This window comes from Drosophila guanche, unplaced genomic scaffold (assembly GCF_900245975.1).
Source record: "Drosophila guanche unplaced genomic scaffold, DGUA_6, whole genome shotgun sequence".
In the NCBI taxonomy this organism is placed as follows: domain Eukaryota; kingdom Metazoa; phylum Arthropoda; class Insecta; order Diptera; family Drosophilidae; genus Drosophila; species Drosophila guanche.
In genome coordinates this window covers 4,073,329-4,100,197 of record NW_022995747.1, presented here as the reverse complement: position 1 = coordinate 4,100,197, position 26,869 = coordinate 4,073,329, and the positions used below count along the sequence as shown (strand labels likewise).

Genomic DNA, 26,869 nt, shown 5'->3' with positions numbered 1-26,869 from the left:
TACAGAGTTAATTGTGATTAATGACAGGTGAAAAATGCTGGGGAATCAATCAAGCGGCCGACCAGGAAATAGTTTTGGTCCCTGGGAATCACGCACGGCCAATTTAAAGAATTTGCCATTGAATATGGCAACATCCAACCCGGCTACCCCGTGGAATCTGTAGTCAACGCCTCTGGCCAGGCGTTGCACCTTTCTGCATTACAAATCATTGTTCAGGCGGTGTGGCAGGTAGATGGGCTAGAGGAAGAGGAAGCTCTTTATTTTTTCCACGTTCGCTTGCAACGTTTTTAAGCGCACATCCGCAACGGTAACGCCTGCGGCTCTACACTTTTCGGCTCTAACACATGCATAAAGATACATGGACACATACACACATAGATACATGGAGGCACACATATAGTTACAGGGACACGAAGCATGTTTTTCCTTTTGTTTTGTGCGTTTTGCCAAACTGTCAATCAATAGAATTGTTCGGCACTTTTTTTTGCACGGCCCACCGCAAAGCGCCGCCGCCGAACCATGCAGCTCACATTGTTGCCCCGTTGCCCGTTGCATGTGGCACTGCCGTGCAGCGCGCAACGCGCAGCGAGCCGTCAAAGTCAACGTGCATCATGTGGCATGCGCCCCAGTCCCACAGAACCCGGAACCTGAGCACCGGCGCAATGTTATTTTTCGCTTTGTGGCTGCGCTTTGCCCGTTACGACATTTCCAAACTGCTGCCAACACAACAACACATAAAAAACTAGCAAATGAAGAACGGGAGCCAACGAACCGAAGCTTTAGATATCCTTTTGGCGTGATGAATGCAAACGGTTGTGCGAATTGGGTGAAATATGGTGGGCTTATGAAGATTATTCCCATATAATTTGTTAGACTTATGAAAGTACGTAGAATGTAGTGGAATAATTCAAATACATTTTGCGATTTGTCTTTTTTGATTTCCACTACAACAGCCCAACAGACAAATTGTCTTGACGTTATCCGTTCAATTGTTAAAACTGTTCACCAGCAGAGACCCAAGCCATGGCTTACTCTTTTCCAGTACAGCAAACTTTAGCTAAAAACTATAACACCTTTGCATGGTGCAGGAAAAAAGAGAGCTCAAACTGATGAAAAAAACTGCAGGTGGGCCAACAAGTGCCGCTGATATATGAGGGGTCAGGACTGAACAGTTGGCCAAGTTGTGTGTCTAAATTTAGGTTTTTGCAGGGCTACTCGTACTGCTACTCGCACTCGTACTCGTATTTGGCCAGCCATTTAAGGGGAACCTTTTCACCTCAAACCTAAAGTCTGTGGCTGGGCTGCTTGAGCCTGAAAACTGCTCGTTAACGCTCTGGCAGAGGAGTGTATCTGATGAAGAGGATGAGGCGGGATGTGGATGGAAGATGGTGGAGAACAACTTTGGGCCGCAGGCTGCGTTTTGCATGCGGCTTTGATTTTTGTCTTTCTTCACGTTCCTTCCAAGTAGAGAGACCCCCCAAAAGGGAGGCCCTGCGCCCCTCCCGAAAATCAATATATCCCAGTGGCTTGACGGGTCGCATTTTTTTTTCTTTCTTATATGTGCCCAGCCGTGATTTTTCTGCTGTTTTTTTTTTTTTGTTCTTTTACGGAAGTTGCCTGTCTGCCAGGCTGCTTAGGCATGCAAGGACACCGCCCCACATGCATTCATCTTCAGCTCCTTTTACACTCTCTCTCTCTCTCTCTCTCTCTCTCTCTCTCTCCGTCTGTGCACATAACGCCATATCAGTGTGTATGAATCGTTCGTGATTATGTCTAATAGCTCTCCAATTCGATCGATGTTCACTGTACTTGACAGTCGAGGCAAGCCTTGACTGTCGGTTCTCGCTTCTCCTGCGACTCAGCATTTTTGCTGATGCATAATAAACGAGCTGTTCGTACTCCTCCTCGCTTAATCATATAATAATAACTTAAGTAATGGCCAGAGTAAATAAATGAATCACTAATGAGCCGAAACAGTTTCCTTTTTGGGCCAGAAACCACACAAAAACAAGAAACAAGAACTGAAACGAGCTGCGACGCACTAAAAATGCGCCATTTACGACAATCAAAATGATTAAGTGCGGCACACGTCCTTGGGGGCTGGCAGAGAAAACGCTGCGTATACGCAATAAACACCAAGCAACAGAAAATAGAAAAAGGAGTGAAAAATGGAGAGCACAAGCGGAACACAAGAAATATTAGTGGGTGTGCTACTGGGTGTGGCCCTCAAGATGTTTTCCCCACATTACACGATACGCTAATGCATCTCAGAAATTGAGAAGAAAATGAGAAGAGAATATTCCAGTGGTAAAGTAGCCAATGCAAATTGTTATCAACGGTAAAACACCGTCGGTACAAAATTCGCGAATCGTGAAAAATATTTGAAGCAATTTAAAAGAAAACACAATTTTCTTTGAGCGCTGGCAATTTCCTTAATATGGAGTTCACTTAAAAATTCTATAAAGATGGTAAAGAGAATGGAGGAAAATACACTTTAAGGGCTACAACAGGTCCCCGGGGAGTGATTAAAATATAATAAATTTCACTTGGAAAAACGAAGAAAGACAGCGGCGCCAACCTCAATGGGAGCCGAGGAGCCTCCGGAACCGAAAAGGAGATTAAGTGGTTGGCCAGCATAAAAACCGCACATGCAAACCGAAGCACTCACCCATCCATCCAGCCACTGGCCACGACACGCCCACCCACATGGACTCTCCACTCGAGTGTGCAGCCATGGAGCACGGGGTCCGTGGGTCCGGGTATCCAGGGGTCCTATTCCGGCAGTGGAGCCCAAAAAAGTGTGAACATAATTTAACATGCAGCGGCGCGCCAGTTTTTGGGTTTTTCGGTTTAGACAATGTTCAAGGATTGCCTCGGGCTGTGCCCCAACCCATACGCTGCCCCCATAGTGATCTCCCTCTCCTTCTTCGCCCCCTACCGACTGTCAGTCAGCCTTTGTGGAGCTTTGAGCACAGGCGTTTGAGTGTTTTGAAGCCTTATGTGAATTTGATTTGCGGCATTTTAATTTATGAACATGTGAGAGAGCCACCAGCCGTCGAGTTACCAAACATTTTGCCAAAAACATTTCCTGAAACAAGTTGTGGGTTTTTCGACAGGGGGGCAGAAGAGGGGGCAGTGCAACCAACCAGTGCGCCACCCCTCTGCGAGACAGACATCCTTATGGATGGCAAGGCACCCTGCCCCAGCTGTCTCTCGTGCCACAGACGCCCTTGGTGCTGAATGCCAAATCAAGCAGCTGCCATTTTTGTGTGCTTTAATTTTTTGTATTTTATTTTCCCACTTTTTTAATATTTGTTAAATACCCTAACAGCAGAAGTTGTAGGATTGTGTGGTTCCATCCGAGCCTTTCGTAAATGTTTCACAGAAACATTGCAGCTGTCAGAGCATCCAAAGCTTCGTCAACACATGAATATTTTTCGTTTCTTTAATATCATCGTATTACTCTCTTTTTTTGGCAATGCTTGAGACTTGTACCAACAGAAATTTTGGTTTTCTGGTATTTGTTGTTTTTTGTTTGGTTTATTTTTCCAAGGCAGGGATGGGTGGCATGGATGGGTGGTCTATGGATGGGTGGTCTATGGATGTGTGGGCGTTTTGTCGGGTTATCAGTGCTCGCATAAATCTTTTATCAACCAGTCGCAGCTGTGTGCCTCTGCTGGTGGCATGAGGCTGCTGCCTCTTGTTGCTCCTTCAGCTGCTGCTGCTGTTGCTGTTGCCTAATGAATACGCACAAAGTTGCTAATGAAGCAGGGAAGCCATGGGAAGAGAGAGAGAGAGCGATGTGGAGAAGAAGTTTTGGGGCAAACGCATATGAATATACATATACATACATACCGAAAAAGCAGGAGCAAGGAATAATAAAGATGGGAAAGAGTAGGGCCCCCTTGGTCTTATGGCTGATCTCATGCATATGCGACAGATAGAATAATTATACACTTGGGCATGGAATGGCTCTAGGCTGGGCTGTGGAATGGAGATGAGATTAAGGCTGAGACTGTATCAGAGTCTGGGATTGAGAATGTAGATGGCAGAGTCTGAGTCTAGGATTGAGATTGCTGATGGGAGCTAAGACCTGAGACCAAGTCTGAGGCGTGGGCCGAACAACTTTCTCATGAATTTCTGGGCAGGGGGCAGAAATGCTAATGTGATAAGTCTGCAGATAAAATTAAATACAAGTGCGACTGTATACATATGCACAAGTAAATTAGTTTAGAGCCTAAATAATACCCAACTGAGTAATAATTTAGCACAAAAAAGGTTACAGCCTTCTAAAGATTATGTTTAAAATGTTTTTGAATAATTTTAAAGATGAGTAATGGCTGGAACAAATAGCAATTATCTTAATCTCGATAAGAATCAAAATGAAATACCCACAAATGAGCACAAATCTTTATCAAGCACTTCCTTAGATTACCACAATTTCCATTAAACCCTTCGACTTTTGATAAGCAACCCCGAGAATATGAGTAGAAAGTTAATTTAATTAAGAGCCATTCGATTTGGATAAGTTTTGTGCTTATGCAACTCAATCATTCGTAGTTGTTTGTTTTCAATTTTGTTCTCTTTTTTTTTTTTGTGTGTTTGTGGAACTTTGTGCAGCGATTACCCACAGTGCAGCCGAAAACGAAGAGGTAGAGAGAGAGAGAGAGGAAAAAATAAAAGAAGGAAATGCTTATTGTGGTCGTTACAGGGATACGGGTGCTGGCGAGGCGGTCAGCAGCTAATGGTAAATAACGATAAATAGAAGAGGGAAAAAAAGTAGTAGAAAATTGCTTTGGCCAAAGGCAAAGTCAATGAGGCAATCCGCAGTCTGCAGTCTGCAATCCGGAGACCGAAAGCTTAGTCCGAGACCTGGTTCGAGTCGGAGAGCACTTCACGGCACTGGGCTGCTGCTGGCTGCCTCATTGGTAGCTACAACAAAAGCAAATTCTAGTGTGCTTAAAGCGTAAAATTGTTTGTTATAAAATTCAATTGCAGTTTTTGTTGTTTCTGCTGCTGCTGCTGTTGCCTGATGCTGCTCTTGGCCAAATGCAATCGGCTGTCCAAGAGGAAACTTTGCAAGTCGAGAGTTGACTACTTTTGTCTCGTCCCGAGATTTGCCCAAGTATAAAACTATAAGTTTCCCCTTCCCGGGGTCGAGTTCTTGCATATCTTGTTGGCATTTTCAGAAAATCAGAAACTCAGTACAAAAGAGGAATAAACAAAACGCAAATTGTTCGCTGAAAAACGAGATTTAATCGGAGAAAACTTAGAAGCATTGAAGGACGCATTTTTCTGCCTCAATGCAGCAGCTACGAGTATACTCCTATACGTTATACAATTCCAGTGGAAATGGCTGTGTGCTTTCCATCAGCGAGTCATGTGGCATATTACGTTTTATGGTGACGACTTTGTGGTGGCTGCAGCAGGAGGTGATTGTGGCAGAATCAGAAGCAGAAGCACGCAACCACCAGCGACACCACCCGCTGCCTGCTGGCGTCACGTCATAAAAGTGCGTAAGCGGCAACAGGTTGCCAGGGGCGGTAGTTACATGAAACACTCCTTTGTCACAGCTACGTAGAGTCTCTGTTCTCATACGACACGTTTTCCACCGATGATGATTAATGAAATAATATAAACTGAACGAACAATGGCACATGCCAAGTAGGATGCAAAATGCAAAGTACGAAGCGTATGAATGGCCTCTTATTATGTCGGTGCAGTAGGAACCGTGTAATATCAGCCATAGCTATTCAACAGCTGTGCCTAGGTCTAGCGCGTTTCCCGCTGTCTCTGCCTTTTCATACCTCTTCGCCAGAGTCGATTTGAGTGTCTCTGTGCGCTCTGCTCGTTTGCTAACAAATTGCGCATATCAAATTTACGGAATTGTCTCTCCCGGCCTTTTTCCCTGAGTGCTCCTGAAATTTTAGCCAAGCCTCGACAAACTAATAGATTCCGTTGCCTTGGCGGCACTCATATCCTGGGACTCTCTCTCTCTCTCTCTCTCCATGTCTCTCCGTTTGTGTGGCTCTCTGCCTCTGTGACTGTGTGTGTAAGTCAGTTTATGGCCAAAGTGTTTGGTAATGGCTGCAAATGGTAGGCGTTGCCAAAGACTGTCAGCTAATGCCACATTTCTGCGCTCCTTGTCTACATTCGAGCGTGTATACATATATATGTACATCTCTATGTATTTGAATATTTTTACAAGAGCTTTGCGTGACAGTAGACGGGAGTCCTACATTTACATATCAGCGCCATTAGAGCCGCCATATTAATGATTTTATAGTGTAATAACGCGTTATCACGCCGTCACTCACGCACACATAGAGAGACACTGTCAGGGCCGCCATAGATATGGCTAATTCATTTGTTTCTATTTTCCCGGTTTTCCGCTGGTTATTCCTCGGCTTTTGTTTCGATTTTTGATTGAGTTGTTTTCCCCATAATTCATGAGAACAAAACCATTCCGTCGTGTCTAAAACTCAAAAATGATATTGATATGGATGGCAATAATGTTGGCAGAGCGGAATTTTAAGAGGATATATGTACGCACTGTGGGGAAGGACATACTATGTATGCGGACTGGAGCTGTGGTGTTTTTCGGAGGGAATATGCGGGCGTCTATGCATTAATAAACATTTGATTTATGATTTGTTGCGCTGCATTATGCAAATGTGTGTAGCGCATAAATTTTAAAATTTATATCGCTGTCTGCTGACTTAATTAAATGTTTAAATTTGTTAGCAAAAAAAAGTACACCAAAAACATCAAGGAAAAACGAGTGAAATTTAGCGGTGGCTGTCCACCCGTAAAGGGAATAAATGAATACCACTTAATGAGTTTAATGAATGGTTCGCCCCGTCAGCGGCTGAAAAGTGACAAAATTCAATAAATCAATATAAACAAAAAGTTTATTTCAGAATATATATTATGAATATGAACGGTGGAAAAGTGTCGCCTACTTTTGGCAGGCTCTGAGAACCCATTCATCCGGTCATCGCCGGTAATGATCGATTTGGACAGCTGGGGGCATGTTGCACGTTTAAATTTATGAAGCAAACAGGAAATTAAGCTAATGATTTTTTCCCTTGTCTTTAAATAGATTACTGAGCAGCATTAAAAGGTTAATTGATGATGGTTTCTCAGAGATTTGAAGTTTTTCAGCCATAAATCTTTAGGGGTATTACAAGGAAGTCACGTCTGTTTAGGGCACTTTTTTCCAGAAATATATATTTAGAAAATAATTCTTAGGTAAGGGTAGGTAACTTACTTCATTTACAAATGAAACACCTGAATGAGACTCGAAAAAAGTAATATTATTTGCACTTCATTTCAGTCAATCATTTTTAATCATAGAGTCAGTCCTCACACATTGTGCCCCACTAAGCGCACTGTTTGTTAATTGTTAATCACGTACAAAATCTCCGAGTTTCTAATGCAACTGGAACACAACCGGTTTAGTGAGGGCTGTTGATGGCTAATGCCCAGACTACTGTACTGTACTTGTTTAAGCTAACCTTCCATTCATGGCACACACTCGTCCCTACTTATGAGTATCATCGTGGGCGCATTTGTTGCTGCCATTTTGCTGTTCCACTTTTCCCCGTGGTTGTGCCACTGCCGCTGTGGCACTGTGGCGTGCTCTGTGCCGTTGTCAGGCTACAGCTGTGTCTGGATTGCTGCCTAATTCCTTTTGGCTCTATTCACTCGAGTCCGCTAATTGCTATAACTTCCACTCTTCGGTCTGCCTCGTCCGTCTGTGTATCTGTCTTTCCGTTGGCCCGTTCTGTCCTTTCGTCCTGCCTCTTGTCTGTGCTCTTTTCTCTGGGTATAGTATGTTGATTGCGTTGAAATAAATAAGTTTTCATGCTAACCGAGCAAAAGTTGTGCCAATTATAATGCCTGGGTTCCTGGGTATCGCGTCTGGTGCTTACGTTGGAAAAGTTTCGGCTTTTGTCTAATTTATATAATACCATTGCCATTTAGCATAAGAACCAAATGAATTGCTTAACAAATTGAATGCGACTTTGCGTCCTCATTATGATCATCATTCAACATCATTCAAAATATGGCAGCAGCAGGAAATGAAAAAGAAAAGAACCCGAGTAAATTGCACAAAATTCCATAATCTAAAACCAGAAAATACAGAAGGAGGATTCCTCCTCCCTTTTTGCTGCCTGATGCGTTACGTACACTTTATGTGCTGCGATTTTAGCATTTGTTGAATCAGTGGTAGTTGGAGATGAGTCGACTCGAAAGCTTCGCTGGGTTAGGTGAGGCTTTCGGGGGAAACTATTGCGAAACATTTCTCGCTTTTAATCAGAATCTCCGACTGCCACGATGATAAATGTTCCCCTGGCAGCGGGCGCCCAAACAGAGGGTGGAATCAACAGAAAACCAGGTCGGGGTCGAGGCAAGGAAATATTCATAATTCAATGCTTAAACCGCAATTCATGTTCGCGTTTTCCATCTTTTTTTTTTTTTGGTGGTTCCGACCCCTGGCTGCCAGTTTTAGCCAGTTTTAGCCAGTTTTTTTTTTTGCTTCACATTAATAGCGCTCTGCAGTTGGTGCCGCTGCAGCGCCAGGTTTACCTGTGAGGTAAACCTTAAAAACGCTTTTGCATTTTCATAAATGTTTGGCTTTTGGCTGAAAATACTGAATATACCTCCACTTCCTTCTGAACACTTTCCCACTCAGTTCTCCCCCGGACAGACCCCAGTTGATCTGCATATTTTACTCGACGCTTGGCCCAGGCTTGAGCGTTGTTTTTATACCCGGGTAGCACGGGTAGCATGCTATGGTACGTTGTCTATACACACAGATTGGTGGAAGGTGGTGATATATTCTTGTACGGAATCAAGAGATTAAGGTTTGAGCTGCTGACACTATCTAGATGTGGATACTTCTTACTATAATCCTACCAAGCAATCTCCTTTTAAACTCCTAAAACTTTTTGGTTCAGCTAATCTCTCTAGATGATATCCAAGGTGTCTGATAGCCCATACATTTTGCCCAATTTTGGACACGCTCAAACCTATCTATATACAACTTTGCCTTCTCATCCACCATCATCTATTTTACGAGAGCATTCCCCTTCCTTGAATGTTGCCCCTGCGTCTGTTGCTGTTGCGGTTGATTCACTTTTTGTGCAATAAAATTGAAATTAATTTTTAGTGATTGCGGATGCGGTGTTTCAGTTTCTGTTGCTGCTGTCTCATGCTCCTGTTCCCCCCAAAGCCTTTGGTCCCGCTCCTGTTTCAGCCACAGCCGCTGATTCTGCCTCCGTTCCTGCCACAGCATTCACTTCAGCTGTTCCTCCCACTGCTGCCCAGCGGTTTTCACACTGTACTGCTGTGGCCTCTGATTGAATTGTACATTTTCTTGGCCCACCATACGAGCACGTCACAGGGCTACAGCAGGCGGTTCATACATATTCATCCATTCAATTGTATTGTTGCCCCATTATTAATTGATAAAAATAATAATACCGTTGAACATTTTCTCTTTTGTCATTTTTGGGCCACACTTGTCGTCGATAGCAATTAAAACAGACGTCCCACCAGGCCAAATAGCCATCAGGTAATTAAATTTTCGTTTATTTATTTAGTTTTTATATCAATTATTACACTCAACAATTTGTTTGTCGATAATGAAGAGGCCTTCGCTTAATATTTATTCAAAATTAAATGGGGTTTTGTGCGTGGCTTAAATTGACCAAAAATGTGTATGTTTATACTCATAAATTGTGATATACATATATAAATTCATAAATACATACACTCAAACTGTGTGTCATTCATGTTGTGTGTTCCTGACAAATGTGTGGGGACAAAACTGACAGAAGTGGATGGATATTAACATGCTGCCATATATTAAGTGTATAGAAATCCATCTCTGGGCCTGTGTTCAAAAGTGAATTTTCATGTCAATGTCTCGTTTGTCATTCAGCTAAACCGCACACCACGCCGCACCGCAACTGCCTACATATTCACATGTCAGTTTACAGGAAAATATCATTTGGCATACACACACGCTTAAAATATTACTCAACCACTTTGCATTTAATGTCAAAAAATTGAAGCTGCCGGTCATAATTGAATGATCAACTTGGTCAATCATCTGTCTCTCTTTCCATCGCCTCATTATCGATGGCAGACAATACGTTTTAAATTGCCCCGAGACAATGTGGCCCCGAACATTGAGCCTAATTTTTCCACAATTAACTCAATTAGCCAGCCACAAAACTTGGCCCCAAAACATTTCCCCCTAGCCCTGGGACTTGGTCAATAGTTTATACACTGGACAAACAAGCTTGAAAAAAAGGGAAAAAATAATTGTATTGTCGTGTTCGTACGAGCAGCTAAACATAAACATCTTGACTGGTTTCCCTCAGTGTATTCTGGAGTGTACGTACGTATATATATCCTTCAGAGCTAATAAATGGGGTCTCGTATAACCAGCATCTTTTGGACATTTGCCATTATTCATGGTCAGGAAATTGAAATGTGTGTTATGAGGCCTTCGCCCCCAGAAAACTAAAGCAACTTTGAGGTTGAGGTCCACTTCGTGTTCGGCCAAAAATAAATTCGGTTAAAAGTGTCGTTTATCTTCGAAAAGTGGATGCCCCCACCTCTTTTAAGTGGAGAGTGCAAAGAGTTTTCCGCTTTAATTAAAGGCAGCTGTTGTATCCTTAGTTATCGCTGAACTTTGACCAAGTTTTCTTTCACCCATTGTTTGCACTTTTGAACTTAAGAAGGGGCATTTGACAGTGACATTTTCCCCTCAATTGTTGTGGATGTTTTGGAGCTGTTTTTCCTGCTAATTGAAAGCGTTTGAAAATGCAATTTAATTATGATTGTCGTTGGGTCTTTCATCTAATTTTAATTCCGGAAACAGGTCCTTTCGTTAGCTCAAAATAAAGGAACTTTCGGGACTTGGTATCTTAAAAACTAATACCATAAAAGTCTTTAAGTTCTTTGTACTAATAAGTGCAAAACAAACCAACATTTTACCACAAATGCACTTAAGAGCATATGAAAATTTGAATTTTCCTGTCCATTTTGCAGCAGAAAATTCTCCTCTTATTTGTCTAGCAATTAGTTAAATCTATGCAAATATTATGCCCTTGGATAACAGCCAATCCATCCATCATTCAATCAATCAATCAATCAATCAGCTTGGGGTGGTAGACAATTTTGGTCAAACACAAACAAGGACGAAAAACGTTGCCAAAGTGCAATTAAGGTCGAAAACTGAAGAGGCGCTTTTCGACCAATTGAGACGGGAGTCCAATTACGTGACGGGGGGGGGGGGGGGAAAAAAAAAAAAAATTTTGTTCCAAAATTTTAAATTTTTGGNTGTGTACTCAAATTTGCAATTCTGTGAAATGCGATCCACTGCAAAAACGGAAAAACAATGAAGAGAGTGAATGAAATAGAAATGAAGGGTGAAGGCTGTACGTTCCAGTGAAACAGCAGCTGTTGCGTGGTTAGAGGTTAGTGAGTGATGGCAAGTGCATGCCGAATGCTGGCAGAGATTTGGTACAAATTTAAATGAATAGCAGTACCTACACAAAGTTTTAAAGAATCACCTTAGCGTATTGTTATTATTAACGTGATTTTAGTTTTTAGATATGCACATTGTATGTACATATGTATACATGTACATACATACATACATACATTCCACCTTGTTTGTTTAATTAATACCTTTAGTGCATAGGACTGTCGCAACAAATACATATACATATGTACATATGTATGTCTGGAATAAACAAAACGCGTGAGCAACGGTGCTCTCTCAATCTCAAGTTAGAAAGAGGGAGAGACAGCTCAAGAGAAGAACAAAATCGCAGCACAGCTTAGCAAGGCATATTCATAAAGGGTCTGTCAGACACAGGTTCCCCATACATATACATTGCGCGCCTGCCTGCAGAGAGCGATCATGCGAGTGCTCTTTTGGAATGCCTCACCCTTTGTTGGCACATACAATGCACACCACCAAGCACTTATCCTCTCTCGAGCACGTCGTTTATCAAAAAGTGCCGCTGAAGACGGATCGGATCCCGCGCGTCGTTAGTGTTGTTTTAGTGCCACAATTTATAATTCCCGACAATCTCTTTAATTAAGCGCGAAAGGAAAACTGAAAGCATTTTGCTCACCTTGCTTTTCGCACTGGAAAACTAATGTCAAATGTCAGCTGCTATTATTTCTGTGCCACCTCGGGGTAACTATTAACCATATTTCACATTTATTTTCTTCCTGTGCTACATTTTTTCACGAGCGTTTCTTGTGCTGCTTCTTTTGTTCTGCTCAAACCTTCCATTGGGGTTTTTCTTTACAGTTTTCCACTTGATTTAGTACGCTGCAATGTTTTTATTAGTTGCGAAATATTTGCAGCATTCTCTCTCTTGCTCTTTGTTGCTTTCCGTTGTATGTTGTTTGCTATTTTCTTTGGTTTTTGTTCTTGCCTTTGCTCTCTTTGGCGCTGTTTCGTTTTTTCGTGCTCCTTTCTCAGCGTTTCTCCCCCTTTCGTTCACGTTTGTCGTTTGTGGTGCAATTAGTTGTTGTTTTCATGCTGTTTATTTAGGGGCGCTCTTTCTTGTGCCGCTCTTTGCGCGCTATGAATTTAAGGCAACGGTTAATGCCCATACTTTTTTTCTTTTGTGTCTCACACTAATTGAGCCTGGCATTTTGTCCATTAATCAAATTTGATTCCAACATTCGCTCTCTGCGGCCATTAAACATCAGCTCTTTCTGTCTGTCTGTCTGCTTTTGTGTATCTTCCTGTTGCTCTCATAATTCCCTTGGCTTGTACTATCTGCATGTCTGGAGAGAGTGGAGAAATGTCTGAGAGGAGAGTTGGCACTTAATTAAAAGATTACTCGTGAAAACTTTTTGGCAGAAAACTTAATGTGAGCAGAGTGTGAGAGGGGGAAGCGCAATGTTTGCTAAAGAACTTTAAATAAATAAAAGGAAATTGCAAAGCAAACACATTTGGGTACAAACACTCATACAACACACACAAACGCTCCTCTCTTACTTTCTCTCACTCTCTTACATTGTCGACAAAATGGCAAACGTTGAACTTTGATGATTTATAGCCCTTAAAGTGGACTAGGGGGCGAAGGAGTACGTACGGTGCCTGAACAGCATGAAGAGCATTCTTTGTAGCCACTCAAACACATACACTTACCCTCAAACTAAACTTACAGTTAGCTACACTCTGCTACAGAGTTTCACATTTAATTTACTACGTGTCACGCATACGCTTGCAGCTTGACAAATACGAACAGCAAAATAGAGTAGAGTGTGGGGGCGAGTGGGAAGAAGAAAACCAGAAAAAAATCAGATACGGAGAGAGAAACATGACATTTTCACAGAAGTTGAGTAGGTAAAATATCCCCCCACTAAACCCCACACAAGGGAATGTACATATGCAGTCACTACAGTCATCACCACCCCTTGTGACTTTATTTGAAGGCTTTGATTATATTTAGAGACAGAGACTGAGGTAGAGCCGCAAATTATGGTAAAAATAAACAAGCTTTGGTTCGCTCGCTTCCGCCTTCCTTCCAGTTTTAATGTACTTTTATTTTATGTACTCACAAAAGTTATACTCGCTTCATTCCTGTTTTCCTGCATGTCGTCTGGTCCTCGGTCCTTGGGCTTTGGATAAACAAAAATTTCCAAAGTTTAATTTAACGTTAATAATGTTATTTGTAATTTTTATGCTGCTCCCATTTCCCCATTTTTCTCTACTTTTTAATATGTTGTGTCGCGTGTGACGCAAATGAAAAAAACTGAGATCGAGACGAATTCTTTGTGTCGACCGTTCGTATATCCTGTAATTTTTGACATTATCTGGACTATCTCTTGAACAAAATGATTTTGCTTTAAGCGTTAGGCCATTCGAAATTTAACCACCATTCAGAAAGACCGCTCGACCTTGGCTCAATGTTCAAATATCCTAGGGTATCCTTTGAGTAATATAAAAAATTATGTACATATATTCCTGGAGTTTTTGGCTGATTTTCAACTTTGAACTCAAAGGCACTCTCACACATGTATTTAATTATCAAGTTTACTTTTTGCATGTGTGTGTGTGTGTGTGTGTGCGATGTGTGCATGTGGCTTTTGTAGATTTAATTGGTTTTTTGATAAAAGTCAGCTAAGCATGCTAATTAATGTGGCTTTGACTTTGAATGAATGCATGTGCCAGGGGATATAGAGTAATGCTTAAGGTGGAATGGGGGTCAACTTTTACCAATTTTGCCTTCTGTTCAGCTCTAATCGGATATGGGAGACACGGTGAGTAACTCTGGAGGGAGGACATGGACTGTGGTGCTGCAAACAACAACAAAAGAACAGAAAAGTGTACAAATATTTTGCAGCTTTCAAACACAAACATAAGGGGAAAAGTTTTCTTTGGCTTCATTCTCAAACCCCGTACCACCGTTTCCTCTCACTGCTGCCTCCAATGCTTGCAACACAACTTAAATAAATAAATTGTTTGGTTGCATCAAGGATATACTATGTACGTATACGCAGTGTGGCAGCATGTCAACACAATAAATGCGAATTAAAATTGCAGCAAAAGTTTTCCTATTTTTGGCACACGATTCTCCAGGGAGGGCGGCGGTTCCAAAGAAGGGAATGACGGTATAAAGGGGGCATCTTGTAATGTGCAAAAAATAAGACCCCCGTGTTCAAGTTGCGAGTAGTAACAGCCACTCGAGAGAGCAGCAACTGGAAAATAATTAAATTCCTCGAAGCAAGTTATAGACCCCAAGACTTTTTGCTTCTCCGGCATTCGGTTCGGTGGGTTGTGTCTTAGGGCTCTAATTTCATGCAAAATGTTCATGTTGGCTGCAAGCAGCCATCCACACCCGCAACCACACCCCCACCCACTCTATCTATCTTTCTGTTGATGCCACTAGAAGTTATGCCCCCAACTTATTGCCACTTTCCGCATGGCTTTTGTTTCCTTGGGCCTTGTGTGTGTAGTTGTTGTGTTGTGTGGTGCTGTGTTTGTTTTTCTTACGACTTGTCAGTGGCTCAGTGGCTCAGTGGAGCACTGCTGGGAATCATTTCGTTGCTGCCACTGCCACTGGCACTGCTGCTGCTTTTCCTGCCGCTTTCCCTGCTTTTTCTGTTGCTGCCGTTTTCTTGCACATAGCGGAAGGAAATGAGCAAAAATGACAAAGTTAACGGATGTGCACAAAACACAACGCACTCTTACTCACACTTACTGCCCCTTGTACTATTCCTGTCCTTCTTTTCTCCTGTCGTCTTGTTCCTGGGGTTCCTGGGGTTGCTCTCTCTCTTCCTGTCCTGTTCATTGGCGCTCCTTTGTGCCTGCCCCAATGCACTTGCATCCAGGATCCAGGATATGTGTGCGGAAAGTACAACATTTTCCATGCATTTGATTTATGTTTCTCTGTTTCTGTTCCTGTTTCTGCCTTTGCCACACCACCAACCATGTCATTGCTTCAAGTCCCAGTAGACAGTGCCACACGACCTACCTCCTCACGCTCTTGGTGGCAAGTAAGCAAATCATAGCCTACGTTTCCGCTGTTGTTTATTTGGGTACATTTCTCTTTCTTTCTCCCTGTCTTCAGGGGACTCTCTCTGGGGACTGCACTTCACTTCACATCCTTGGATTACGCGGAAGTCGAAAAGTTTTTGTCTTTACCCCCCACAAAAATAAAAAAGTTTATAAATATATTGAATTGCAATATTTATGTATTTTGGGCGAGTATAACTCCGCTGTGCAGAACTCATCAGAATTATCAGACTCCTGTGATTGAGTACAACTCAATTTAAAAGTATGAGAGATTAATTGTATGAGAAGAAAATCACTGAGAAAATTGAGAAATAATTCAAGAAAGAGGAGAAAATGTGTGAAACTAACCACAAAACCTTTAGAAGGGTTAAGAGGTTACCTTTTGAAAACGTGAATAAATAAAATTATATTTACAAACCTTTTTGTCCTACTATTTTGTTTTGGTTCTCTTTTGTTGATTCACGTTTTGAAAAATTTCAAACATCAGCAGCATTTCCCAGAGCGAGATGCCACATTTTCATTCCTTTTACCAAACCCATTTCTGTGGCTTTTCTACGGCCCGCGTCTCCTGGCCATCCCGTGTCAACAGGCAATTATTATAAAAGCCTGGGTTGGGGCACCGGAGTCCCGAGTACTGCTCTGGGATTGTAGTGGTACCACTCGGGTGCTCCAAAAAGGGACCAGCTCGCCCGGTCAGGTACGCAGAGCGACAATTACGAGTATGCTAAATGCTTTGCCACTGAAAAATGTCGCTTTAAATTGCATGAAATCATCGCCACATTCCGCCAGTAATGAAATTAGTCCAAACAAAAGCAGCACCGAAGGGCAACGACTTCTATCGCTATCGAGGCCAATTAGATTAGGGGAACCAAAAGAGAAAGAAAGGAGGAAAATAAAGAAAAACCCTTCGCACAGAGAGCAATAAAATGTTACTACCAAGTAGACGGACCCTTTTTCCCCATTTTCATTTCAAAGCAAAAAAAAAATAATTGTTTCTAGTGTCAACGAGCCGTAAAAATTTTCTGTAAATATGTTTGAGTGTTCCATTCGCTTGGTCAACATGGTGCTGCAACTCTTCACGGCGGTAACTCTGATGGCGATTCGATTCGGTTTATCACAGAACTTCGCCTACACTGTCCCATGTCTCTCTCCCTCTCTTCGCAGGTGGTGGAGATTGTGGCACTGTTTTTTTTAATCAAGGTGATCTATACACCCTGTGTTCTAGGCGGCGAGTACCTTTTCTCCGTGATGTTGAGCGTCTTCTTTTTGCCTGTCATCACCGTTCAGACAGTGGTCTTCGCCTTGTGCCGCTTGTGCTGCTTCACTGTAGGACTCGATCCAATTGTGCGTATATGCTGGAGGGTATCCTTTTCGTGCCCCTTGGACACCTACTGAATGATGTAACAATGACTGTGTGCGTTTGTGTGTGTGTGTTTGTCCTACAGGCGATGACGTTTAATCTGGCCAGCGGCATCGTGTGCATTTGCACCTCCCTGACCATACTCGTGGCCATGTTTGATCACTGTGGCAACGAGTACCAGTACATGTTCTATGTGTCCGGAGGACTTGGCCTTCTGGCTGGAATTCTACATTTGGTGAATGCCTGCATCTGCAACATCTACATGCCCCCAGAGGAATGGTACGAGTATTTATTTGATAGTCCTCGAGTGCATTCTTGAACCAATCGATTGATGTAACGACTATGCTTTCTATGCCCCCCCTCACAGGTCCTACTCGAAACCCTCGAAACGAGCCAGAAATAGGCTTGAAGAAGGAAGGTTGAGGTCGCTATTGTAATGAGAATATGAAGCCAACGAAATAAGTGGAAAAATTGTGAAAAACTCTTTACAATCAGTTTGAGTTTGGCATACAAATTGCATGTAAATTGTATGTCTTAAAATATGAGTTTTTTTTGGCAGTGAAAGTGGTTTTTATGTTATAAATATATCATAATCAAAGCCTTGCCTATTGCAAACAAGTTGAGTTCAAGTGATGAAAAATACTTCCAAATTGTGGGAGTAGAAGGAGAAAGAGAGGGAGAGTCAATGAGGACTTTATGGGAATATCTCTAAATTTATTAATAATTATATTTCTCTCTTAGTTTATCTTATACATTTAAATTTAAACTGATTAACATATAAACCGGTTCAAATTTAAACTGATTTGAGTGTTTATTTAATCTGATTGAAGCTAAGACAACTTAAATCCACTTGAATGCTCGGAATATCCTGGAGCTCTTTACTCTTTTGTTCGATGCTTAAAGACTAAACAAAAACAGTTTGAGTATACAGCCACAGCCAAGCCCTTAGCGATTCCAACCCCATTTCCAATACCAAGCCCATTCCCTTTCCCTATTCGGCATTGGGTTCTCGTTCATTGTGCCGATTGTTTGTTATTGTTACTTATTATCGTTTCTCATTGCTGGAGGAGGGTCGTCGTTGGGGGTGGGTAGAGGGAGGGGCACCGTCTGGCCAGCGGCTATAATCAATATTATTTGGCGACCTTTGCGTGTTAATGGCTTAAATGCTTAAGAGCTACTGTCGACAGCATTCACAATTCCATGTGAGAAATGCTTTAGGGCTTGTGGGGCAGGCTGCCATTCTTTTGCGCAGCAAGAAATCAATAAATTGTTTTTTGACAATCATCAAAGCAAGCAAAAGCTGCTTATAAGTACTACTTCGGGTAAATTTCGATAATGAAAAAAGGATATACATATCTACATACGTATTCAGGACTCACACTTCAATCAATGCCGGAGAGTGACAAACAGGGAATTCTATTCGCGATATGCACTGTGCATATTCATAAGCATAAAAGATTTCCATATTGCGAGATGGCAATCAAAAGGATAGACAGGAAGACAGACCCTCTCTCTACTCATCAGATGAAATCAGATGTGTGGCATGCAACTGCTGTCATGTAAGTCTTTGAGTTGATGCTGTGTGGATGATTCAGATGATGTTGCAACTGTCTGTCAATTGCTGTCGCTACTCCCACTGCCACTCCAGCTGCTGCTGCCACTGATGATATATGCAAAACTAGCTACAGTTATTCAAATATGTATGTACCACACTCCAATGGGATTGCTGTCGCTGTGCTCATTCTCATTTGATGACTTTGATGCGACCAGGAAAAGCGCATAATGTGTTATAGCGATACAGCTCTTGACGGTGCAAAAGATTTTGTATTTCCCAGGGAAACGTAATGAAGACATTTCATTTCCATTTAACCATTTTCCTCAATTAATTAAATACTTGCCGGCTTGATTAATTGCTCTACTTTCTACCTCTCATATCTGATGGATTGCAGCCACTTGGTAGCTTAATTAGAGTGCTGCAAAAGTCATAAATGGGCAAGCAGGACGGCTTGACGGGGATTTTTAGGAGACATATCAAAGAAATAACAAAACATGCGTCATATGTATGTCTGACAGGGGGTGGCAGTCCCGACTGGTACAAAGAACGGGCTAGAGTGTAAGGCCAAGAGCAATGGCAGCTCACAAATGTAAAAATATTTGGCACTCTAAAGTGCAGCCAGACAAATGCGACAAACGTTGAAGTGTCATTTACTAGGAGTGCCATAGAGAAGGAGGAGGAACTAAAACAAGCATAGTACCAACAAAACATGGTCAAATGTTATAGTCGATATATATATACCCTAGAGATACCTGATCAGCGGAATTAATTAAATTTTGTTTGCATTAATGGAAACTTTTATTCCACATTTTTGTACCATTTCAATTAAGTTTTATAAAGGAGGTAGACCCTTTGTAGCTTACGATTGCGTAATATACCCTTTCACTCCAAAAATTAAGGGTATACAAAGGCAGTAACAGAAGCAACAACAAGTCAAGCGCGTGTCTGTTGAAAAATGGCGGCAAATGCTGGCAAACGAAGGCGAAACGTGGACAGACAGCCATACGTCGCGTCGTCGGTGCAAACAAAGAGTCCGGGACTGGAGCTCCGACTGATGAGCAGGCAATCGGAATGAAACCCAAGCACTAGAAGTGTCGTCAGTAAAAGAGAACGGGGGCATTGTGGCAGCGAAAGGGGAGACAGAGACGGAGTGACAGACAACGAGTTTCAGTGGAGAAGTAGAGAGCATCACCATCGTATGGCGTTGGCTGGCGTTGACGACAATTGCACAATTCATAATAGCTAACATGGCACTGCCACACAAGCGAACACTGCGATACACTAGTATCTGCGCACATACGCACTGAGATACAAAACACACACACAAACATTCCCAGCCACACATGAGAGTGCTAACAATTTAGAGAGAGTAGAAGCATCCATGAGATCGCCATTAAACAACGCACTCCGTTGTTTCACATGAAAGTACACTGCAAGAGAATCTCATATAGGTTGGGGATTGATAAGGGAACATATTAATACATATTACTCTTGTTAACGCTTCACTGCGAACTTCAATCAGATGAGCATTTCCCAGAAAAGTAGGCGGAATAAATACCTAGAGGAACCTCAAGCATGGCTCATGCGAAAATCTAATCTTAAGTGGCTTCAGCAGCGTATACCAATCGCAAAGCACATACTCGGCATACTCAAAGCTCTATTGAGTTGGAAATAAAAAAATTGCAGCTTGGAAAAGAGAAATCTTTCATGCTTATTCCGGCAGCAGAAAGAGATCTTCTTGAGCTTAATTAATGAAATAAAGGTAGAGGTTGAGATGTGAATGCAGGTTTAAAAAATGCCTTTGAGACGGTCGTAACCCTTAGTGCAACCCAAATGATTCGTTTAAATGGTAAATGGTAGTGAAAGAAAGTGTTGGTCTTACATCCTATTAGCTAATGAAGATGAGAAATCTGGGTAGGTTGTGCCTTAAAGAAACCACATTTAGTTTTCCGCAGTGTAGAGGCTGGTATGCTGGAAACCATTTGAGATGCAACGGAATGGCATGGCATGGGATGCGATGCGATGCGATGGAATGGGCTGGGCATCGCGCACTTGTTTATTCCGTTCACTGTTCACAACACTTTCACTAATATGCGGGGGAGCCGAGTGGCTGCCTGGAGATTGCAAATTGCATTCTTCATGGAATGAAAGAGCAACCAGTGGCAGTGGTGGTGGCCAGAGTAAGGAGAGAGGCCAATGCCCAGGACACACACAGGACTGTACCCCATTCGTTTAGGGCCAAGTGCTGTAAATGATTGCGGTAATAAGCATTATGCACAGACTGGCATGTCCGTCACTCTGTCAGTCAGTCATTCCAGTCCAGTCTGGCAGTACACTCTGACAGGCCTTCCAACTCGCTCTCGTCAGCGTCAAATTAGGTTAGACACTGGACATTAGCTGTCTGTCCTTGGCTCCAGCCGCCTTTGACCGCCAGCTCAGGGCCAGTGACAGGAACTCAACTATTTGCTTTGATGGCAGCACGGACTGTTTGCTACTCGCACGGCTCCGTTTTGATTAAAATCGTAAATTGTTTTGGTCAGCGAAAGGTAAATAAATTGAAAGGAAGATTATCTTTGTTTGCATTCCAGATGTTGCTCGTTTCTGCGCTTTGATGTAGACCGGACCGAACAGACTCCTTTCGTGTAGTGGTGGCAAACTGGTCCAAGATTAAGAAAGCCAATGAGCTGTCGAACATAAAGAATCCCGAAAGCAGTCAACCAAGTGTGTCTAATGTGTCCTTAAAGGGTTAGGGGCGGAGGTTAGGAGGCTGGCCTTTTATGATGATTGATATCGGTGGTTGGCCTTTAGCAGAGTATTTTCAGTCCTCAGACATATAGCAATTGGTTGAAGGAAAAGTTATAATTAATAAGGGGAGCCAGCAGAAACACTCAGCGTTCCCCAAGCTCTGCTGCTTTTATTCTGTCTGTAATTGCTGGAAATTAGTTAAGTAAAGTTGGCAACACAACAATTGGCACCCTTTCCGGGCAGAGGAGTGGCACTGGGCCAGGTCAGCGCTTGGCCAGCAAATAAAAAGGCCATAAAAGGATCGTAAAAAGGGAGCATTAAAACAGAGAGAACCAGTGGCAACATCAGCAGTAGCAACAGCAACGACAGGCAACAGCAGGGAACAACTCAAATATTAGCTTAAATGCAATACACATTAGATTACTCGTAGCAACAATAAAACGTACGAATAAAACAGATTTTCTGCTAGTAAAACAATAAAAAAAGAGAAAGAACATTGACAGGCACAGCAGGGTGGATGAAAATGGAAAGGACCTACTGCCTAAATCATCTCCAATATCCCGTCGTATATGTATTTGTATGTATGCGGGAAATGGGGCAAGGAACCATCCACAAATTGAGCAAAGATGAGTTTTTAATTCGATTTCAGAGCAGGAAGAAAATGGGGAAAAAGGACCCCGATGGAGGGACGTGCACAATCTGCACGTGTTTGAGTTTGTCCCTTCCAATAAGTCGATGGTCCCAGTGTCAAGGAAATATGTCAGTGTAAATTTAGAAGCAACGAAATTGTCAAGTGGCACGCGTTGAAATATGATAGCGGCAAATGCAAGAAATTTTCGTACCAAATTGTATCTCCCAGAGCGAGAGAGACAAGTGGCATCATAAACATATCGCCGGGCCCCTGGTTTCGGCCTCGTCCTCATTTTGAATTCTTGGGTTCTATGTCCGGACCTGGGTCCTGCTGCTGGTCCCTGTCCCATGTCCAAAATTCAATTTGGTAAAAAGGGAAAACTGGTAGAGAGAGAGTGAAAAAAGGACAGGCAAAACGGGCGACTGAAACCGATATACACACATAAGATTGTCCTCTCTGTAATACCCTGTTAGCTGGGGAATATATTATTAAAGAATAAGTTTATAGAGAAGACAAAGTAATACTTGTCATTTGAGTGTGCGTTTATCCATGGCTATTTTTTCACAATCGCAGAAGAATTAATATTATAAACGACATTCCCGTTGACTTTCTTTTCGTCCTATTAGTTGCCCCTTGCCCAATATTTATTAGTATCTTATTCTAGGGTATCCTCAAGTAAAATGTTTTCAGCTGTAAAATTCTATCTTGAATTTTTTTTGGCAGTGGCTCAGCAAGGAGCAGCGCCTTGTTTATGCCAAGAGTGCCACTTACTGTGGCTTACCCCGCCTGCAGCGCGAATGAAGACAATTTTAAGTTTTTTTTTCATATTTTGGCTACGGTTATGGCTACAGCTACGGCTTGTGCCACGACTTAGACTCCGGCTACATCAGCGTTTAAGGCTACGTCTACGGCTACGTTTTGTGTTGTGTTATTTTGCTTTTGCTAAAAGTTTAGTTAACAACATTTTGGGGCGCTGAACCGGGTGGCTTTTTGGTTTCGGACCTGGTCCTGGGGCCAGGCGGTCGCACAATGACGTTAATATTGTTCGTGATGGAGACCTGAAATGGAGACAACAAAGTCATCATCATCAGAATAATGGCGAGATGCGGATGAGGTTGAGACGTGTGCCCGGAACGGGGACTGAAACAGAATATGGGAGAAACTCTTAATTAAATTTCAAGTTCATTTATAATATACGTACGGGCTGGCCGCACATATCTGCAGTGGAACTCGAGGCGAATCTCTTGAGTCTGCCAGCAAGAGGAACTTACCCTGTGACACATGGCTCAGGGTTCCTTTTTTTTTGACTGTAGGCCTGGACACACATGTGCTTTAGGTTTGGGTTTGAGATCTGGATTAGGGTTGAGTTTTTGGCAGTAGTGTGTGGTTGATTGCATGGCGATAAAGTTTTATAATTGTTTCATTTCCCCGGATTTAAATTGCAAATATGAATTTTGTGTCTTTTGGCTAGGCGGCCGGGGGCTCAACACTAAATTATGCCGAATGGCAAACACGCGTCGACGACCCCCGAAAAGACTCACTTCATTACAGGAGAGACTGGGACCTCTACTCTGGGTACCCAACCCAATGCTCGACTTCAGCTACGGCTACGGCCGTACTGCCGTCGCACAGTAGATTTAACCTAATTAAGAATGTTCAACAGGACACAAGGCAGGACAAGGCTTCGAATACAAATGAAATGTCGGGTTGGCTGGGGCAGGGGCAGGGGCAAATGGGTGGCACACACTGGTGCACGGTGGGTAATGGGTGGGATGCGGGCAAAGAGTGTGTGTTTGCGTGGGATCTAAGCACCCCGACAGGCTGCGCAAAATGAATGAGCTGCCGAGCAAATCTGCTGTCGTGTTTTTGCTTTTCAGCCAAAAGGTTCTGACTGCAGGGGTTACATGGTTTTATTGTTGTTGCCGCTGCTGCTGCTGCCTTTTTTATACCCCTTGGAAAGAGCATTATAAGTGGGAAAAGCTGTTGGTTGAATAATCCGAACAATTGTCATCTTGGACTCACAGATTCTTAGGTTATGCGACAATTTATATAATTTCGAATACCTTAAATATAAATTGAAGAGTCGATGGACTCATTATTAAAGTTTCAATGGGTTTTCCCCCATGAAATACATCTGAAAAGAGTATTTCGAGCTTCGGAGACTCGATTCTAGCTCTGGCCTTCCATTTTGGCTGCTGGCAAGACGAATGTTAATTCTATTTAAGCGCATACACAGATACGCAGACAAACATACACACACAGAGAAAAAGAAAGAAAGAGGGAGAGAGAGAGGGAGAGAGAGAGGGAGAGAGAGAGAGAGAGTTACGCAAAAACACAGATACAAATTTATAGAAACTCCTACAAGCTGCTGCTGCTGCTGTTGCTGTTGCTGCCTGCCTGCCTTTGGCATTCAAAGTCAGAAAGATTGTCAACGTTTTCATTTTAATTTAAACAAATGTTACTAATGTTGTCATTGTTGTTGGCGCTCCAGCAGTTTTGGGCGGGGGTGGTGGATTGGCGCTGGCTGCTGCTGCTGCTTGTTGAATATTTTATCGTTTGACTTGACGCCTTGGCAACACTTGGCTACCATCATTTCGCCCGCCAAAAATCCTTTCTTGTCACTCGCTAATGGGCTTAGGGTCCACGGGACCAGAACCAGACCCCGAGCCCTAGCCCGTACCAAAGTTGAGCTTTACTTTGGTCTTCAATTTGCAATTTGCATATTTTTGGGCTATATTTTGATGGCTTGATTAAAAACCAGTTTATGCCAAATATGGCAAGAGGATGGATGGATGACCCTCTCTCTCTTTGGCTCCCCTTAAATCTCCATCTCTTTTTCTTAATCCGTATACTATGTGCCTCTCCTGGGTGTTATATTTCCCTCTCTTTTGCTGTGTCAAAATATTTATGCAACTGCAAAATGTGTCCTGTATTAAAAGTGCGAAAACAATGAACAATGATGGGCCCTCATGCAACAACTGCCTGTGAAAATATGATCTTTATTATTATTTTTATTCTTTTTATTGTTATATCGTGTTTGTCCTTTATTTTTTTATTGTGACAACACACCTGCGATGTGCCCAATGTTTTTCAACACCAGAGCTCTCTCTGGTGAAAAGTGGAAATCGCATTCAGTGACAATATTTTCGGTTACTGTTGGGCTTTTGTATTTTTTTTGGTTAATTTTTTCCCTTCTCATTTTGGGAGCTGTTACTAGTATTTTCTTGACAACATTTGCTTAAACAGTGACAACAATTTGCAACACTATTGCCCTTTGTTCTGGCTATTCTGTTGGAACGCTGGCTATCTGTAATCTTTTCGCATGAATTTAAATTGCTTTATGAGCGAAAATTGTGTGTCCTTCTGCCAGAAGATAAATCTATTTGGAGTGGGAGATCAAGTAGTGCTGTTATTCTTTGAGAGACTTTGCTGAAAGCTTCCTTGAATACAACGATATCTTAGTTTTAGATTAGATTTCTGCCTTCTTTATCACACTTGACTGTACATAATCGTCTGCTTAAAGGGCTTCAACTTGTTGAACAACAAAAAAGAATCAAATAATCAAACCAGAATCGATTTTAATCCCACGCACAGAAATTTCTGCAGAAACATTTGATGGAAGGAACCCCAGGACCCTACCCTTTCCGGCCTTTCCTTTTTCCTTTTTTGGGTGGAACCACTTCAATTGAATGAAATCCAATTAGCTTTTTGTGTGCTTATCAACGCGTTTACAGTGTAACGCTGGACAACACGAGGCAACAACAGAACAGCCGTCGAAATAGTATCCGACATTTGATTGTCTCGCCTTGAACTCTGTCCAGGGTCCAGTGTCCAGTGTCCCACAGTCTGGTGTCCGCTGTCCTTCACTCACTGCCCAGCCAGACACATGATGAACTGGAAAAGTGAAGAAAAAAAATAAAGCATAGCGACTCTGCCTCTCCTCTGCCCAGAAGGGAGCCACTCGAACTGTGAACGTGTCTGTTGGCGTGAAGAACAGCCAAAAACCAAAATACAAGTAAGACAAAAAACACTACAGGAGAAGTTCGGCTACAGCTAACGAAGTTTAAGATACCCTTGAAGGTCATAAATAGGTTTCCTGCTCCACCTGGGGCACGTTTCTCAATTAATGTGAATGTCATTGATTTCCTGTAATAATTTTCCATGAGCGAGTGGACAACCCATTGGAGTTACCATTCAACGTTCTAATGAGATGCTTCCGCATTGCAAACCTCTTCTCACATACATAGAACCCACCCTTCTGAAAGGGTATTTGAAAAAATGCCAGAAAAATATGGCGGTATCATTTTCAGCTTACAGACAAATGTGTGGCGGCAGGATCCTGCGTCAGGGCCTATCTACGAGCTGTCTGTCTGTGACTGTCCCTGCCACTGCAGCGCTGCTGTGTGGCGGCGGCTGCTGCTGTTGCAGCCAGCTGTGCGGCAGGAAGCGTTGCAGGACTACAGCATATCTCTTTACGCTTCGTTTATTTTGTTTGGCGCGGTACTTTTTTTTACGTATGCGTTCTGTTGTGTAATTTTTTGTTTTGTTTATTTTTTTTGTTTCGGAGAGGTTTGAAAAATGTCGAGTTTTTGGAGCCGACAACAACATTAGCAAGTCAAACAAAATTTTCTGTTTGCCCAGCAGCTGTGGGGGGTGGTAGAAAAACTCTGGAATATAATTTGAAGCAAATTTTAATTAATGCCAACAGCAATGCCCTCAGCGGGGAGGCAAACATAGAGAGATAGAGAGTGGGAGGGAGAGACAGAAACTGAAGTTAACCGCATGGCAACATTTGGTCAGAGAACAGAACACAGAATGAGGACATCGTCAGCAGCGCAGGACCAGAGCCAGGACTGCTGGCTGTTTGGCCGCTAGCTGCTGGCCGTGCTCCCCCTGACACACCCAACCGCAACACCGTGTAAATCCCTTTATCAAATTAATGAGCTCATTAAAATTCGTTTAGCAATTACAGTTTTAACAATTTCCGCAGCCGCTCACCGCGTCGCGTCGTCA

At 42.6% G+C, this 26,869-nt stretch overlaps 2 protein-coding genes across 6 annotated transcripts in view; both read left to right on the top strand.

Moving 5' to 3' along the window:
• The window catches only part of LOC117583117 (neural cell adhesion molecule 1), a 135,523-nt gene that overhangs the window by 15,136 nt on the left and 93,518 nt on the right, over positions 1-26,869 (top strand). For 2 of the 4 annotated variants that reach the window (XM_034271305.1, XM_034271306.1), the window contains exon 1: positions 9,520-9,580. The gene's annotated coding sequence lies outside the window, so the exon portion shown is untranslated. Of the gene's footprint in view, positions 1-9,519; positions 9,581-12,073; positions 12,227-26,869 lie in introns of those variants that run through there. The other 2 variants (XM_034271303.1, XM_034271304.1) reach the window with 2 other exon arrangements.
• LOC117583119 lies at positions 16,507-25,620 on the top strand. 2 transcript variants are annotated; one of them, XM_034271309.1, is made up of 5 exons: positions 16,507-16,649; positions 16,730-16,909; positions 17,011-17,204; positions 17,293-17,366; positions 25,604-25,620. In XM_034271309.1, exons 1-4 carry the CDS (start codon positions 16,596-16,598, stop codon positions 17,360-17,362), a joined length of 498 nt encoding a protein of 165 aa, XP_034127200.1. In that variant the 5' UTR covers positions 16,507-16,595; the 3' UTR covers positions 17,363-17,366; positions 25,604-25,620. The 2 variants fall into 2 exon arrangements, with proteins under 2 accessions (XP_034127200.1, XP_034127199.1); XM_034271308.1 differs by lacking the exon at positions 25,604-25,620 and having other exon boundaries at positions 17,293-17,447.

Coding starts and splice junctions, on each gene's coding strand:
- LOC117583119 (XM_034271309.1), top strand. CDS start 16,596: ATGTTTGAGTGTTCCATTCGCTTGGTCAACATGGTGCTGCAACTCTTC. Junction 16,910..17,010: donor CTGTAGGACTCGATCCAATT/GTGCGTATATGC, acceptor TTTGTCCTACAG/GCGATGACGTTTAATCTGGC. Junction 17,205..17,292: donor TACATGCCCCCAGAGGAATG/GTACGAGTATTT, acceptor CCCCCCTCACAG/GTCCTACTCGAAACCCTCGA.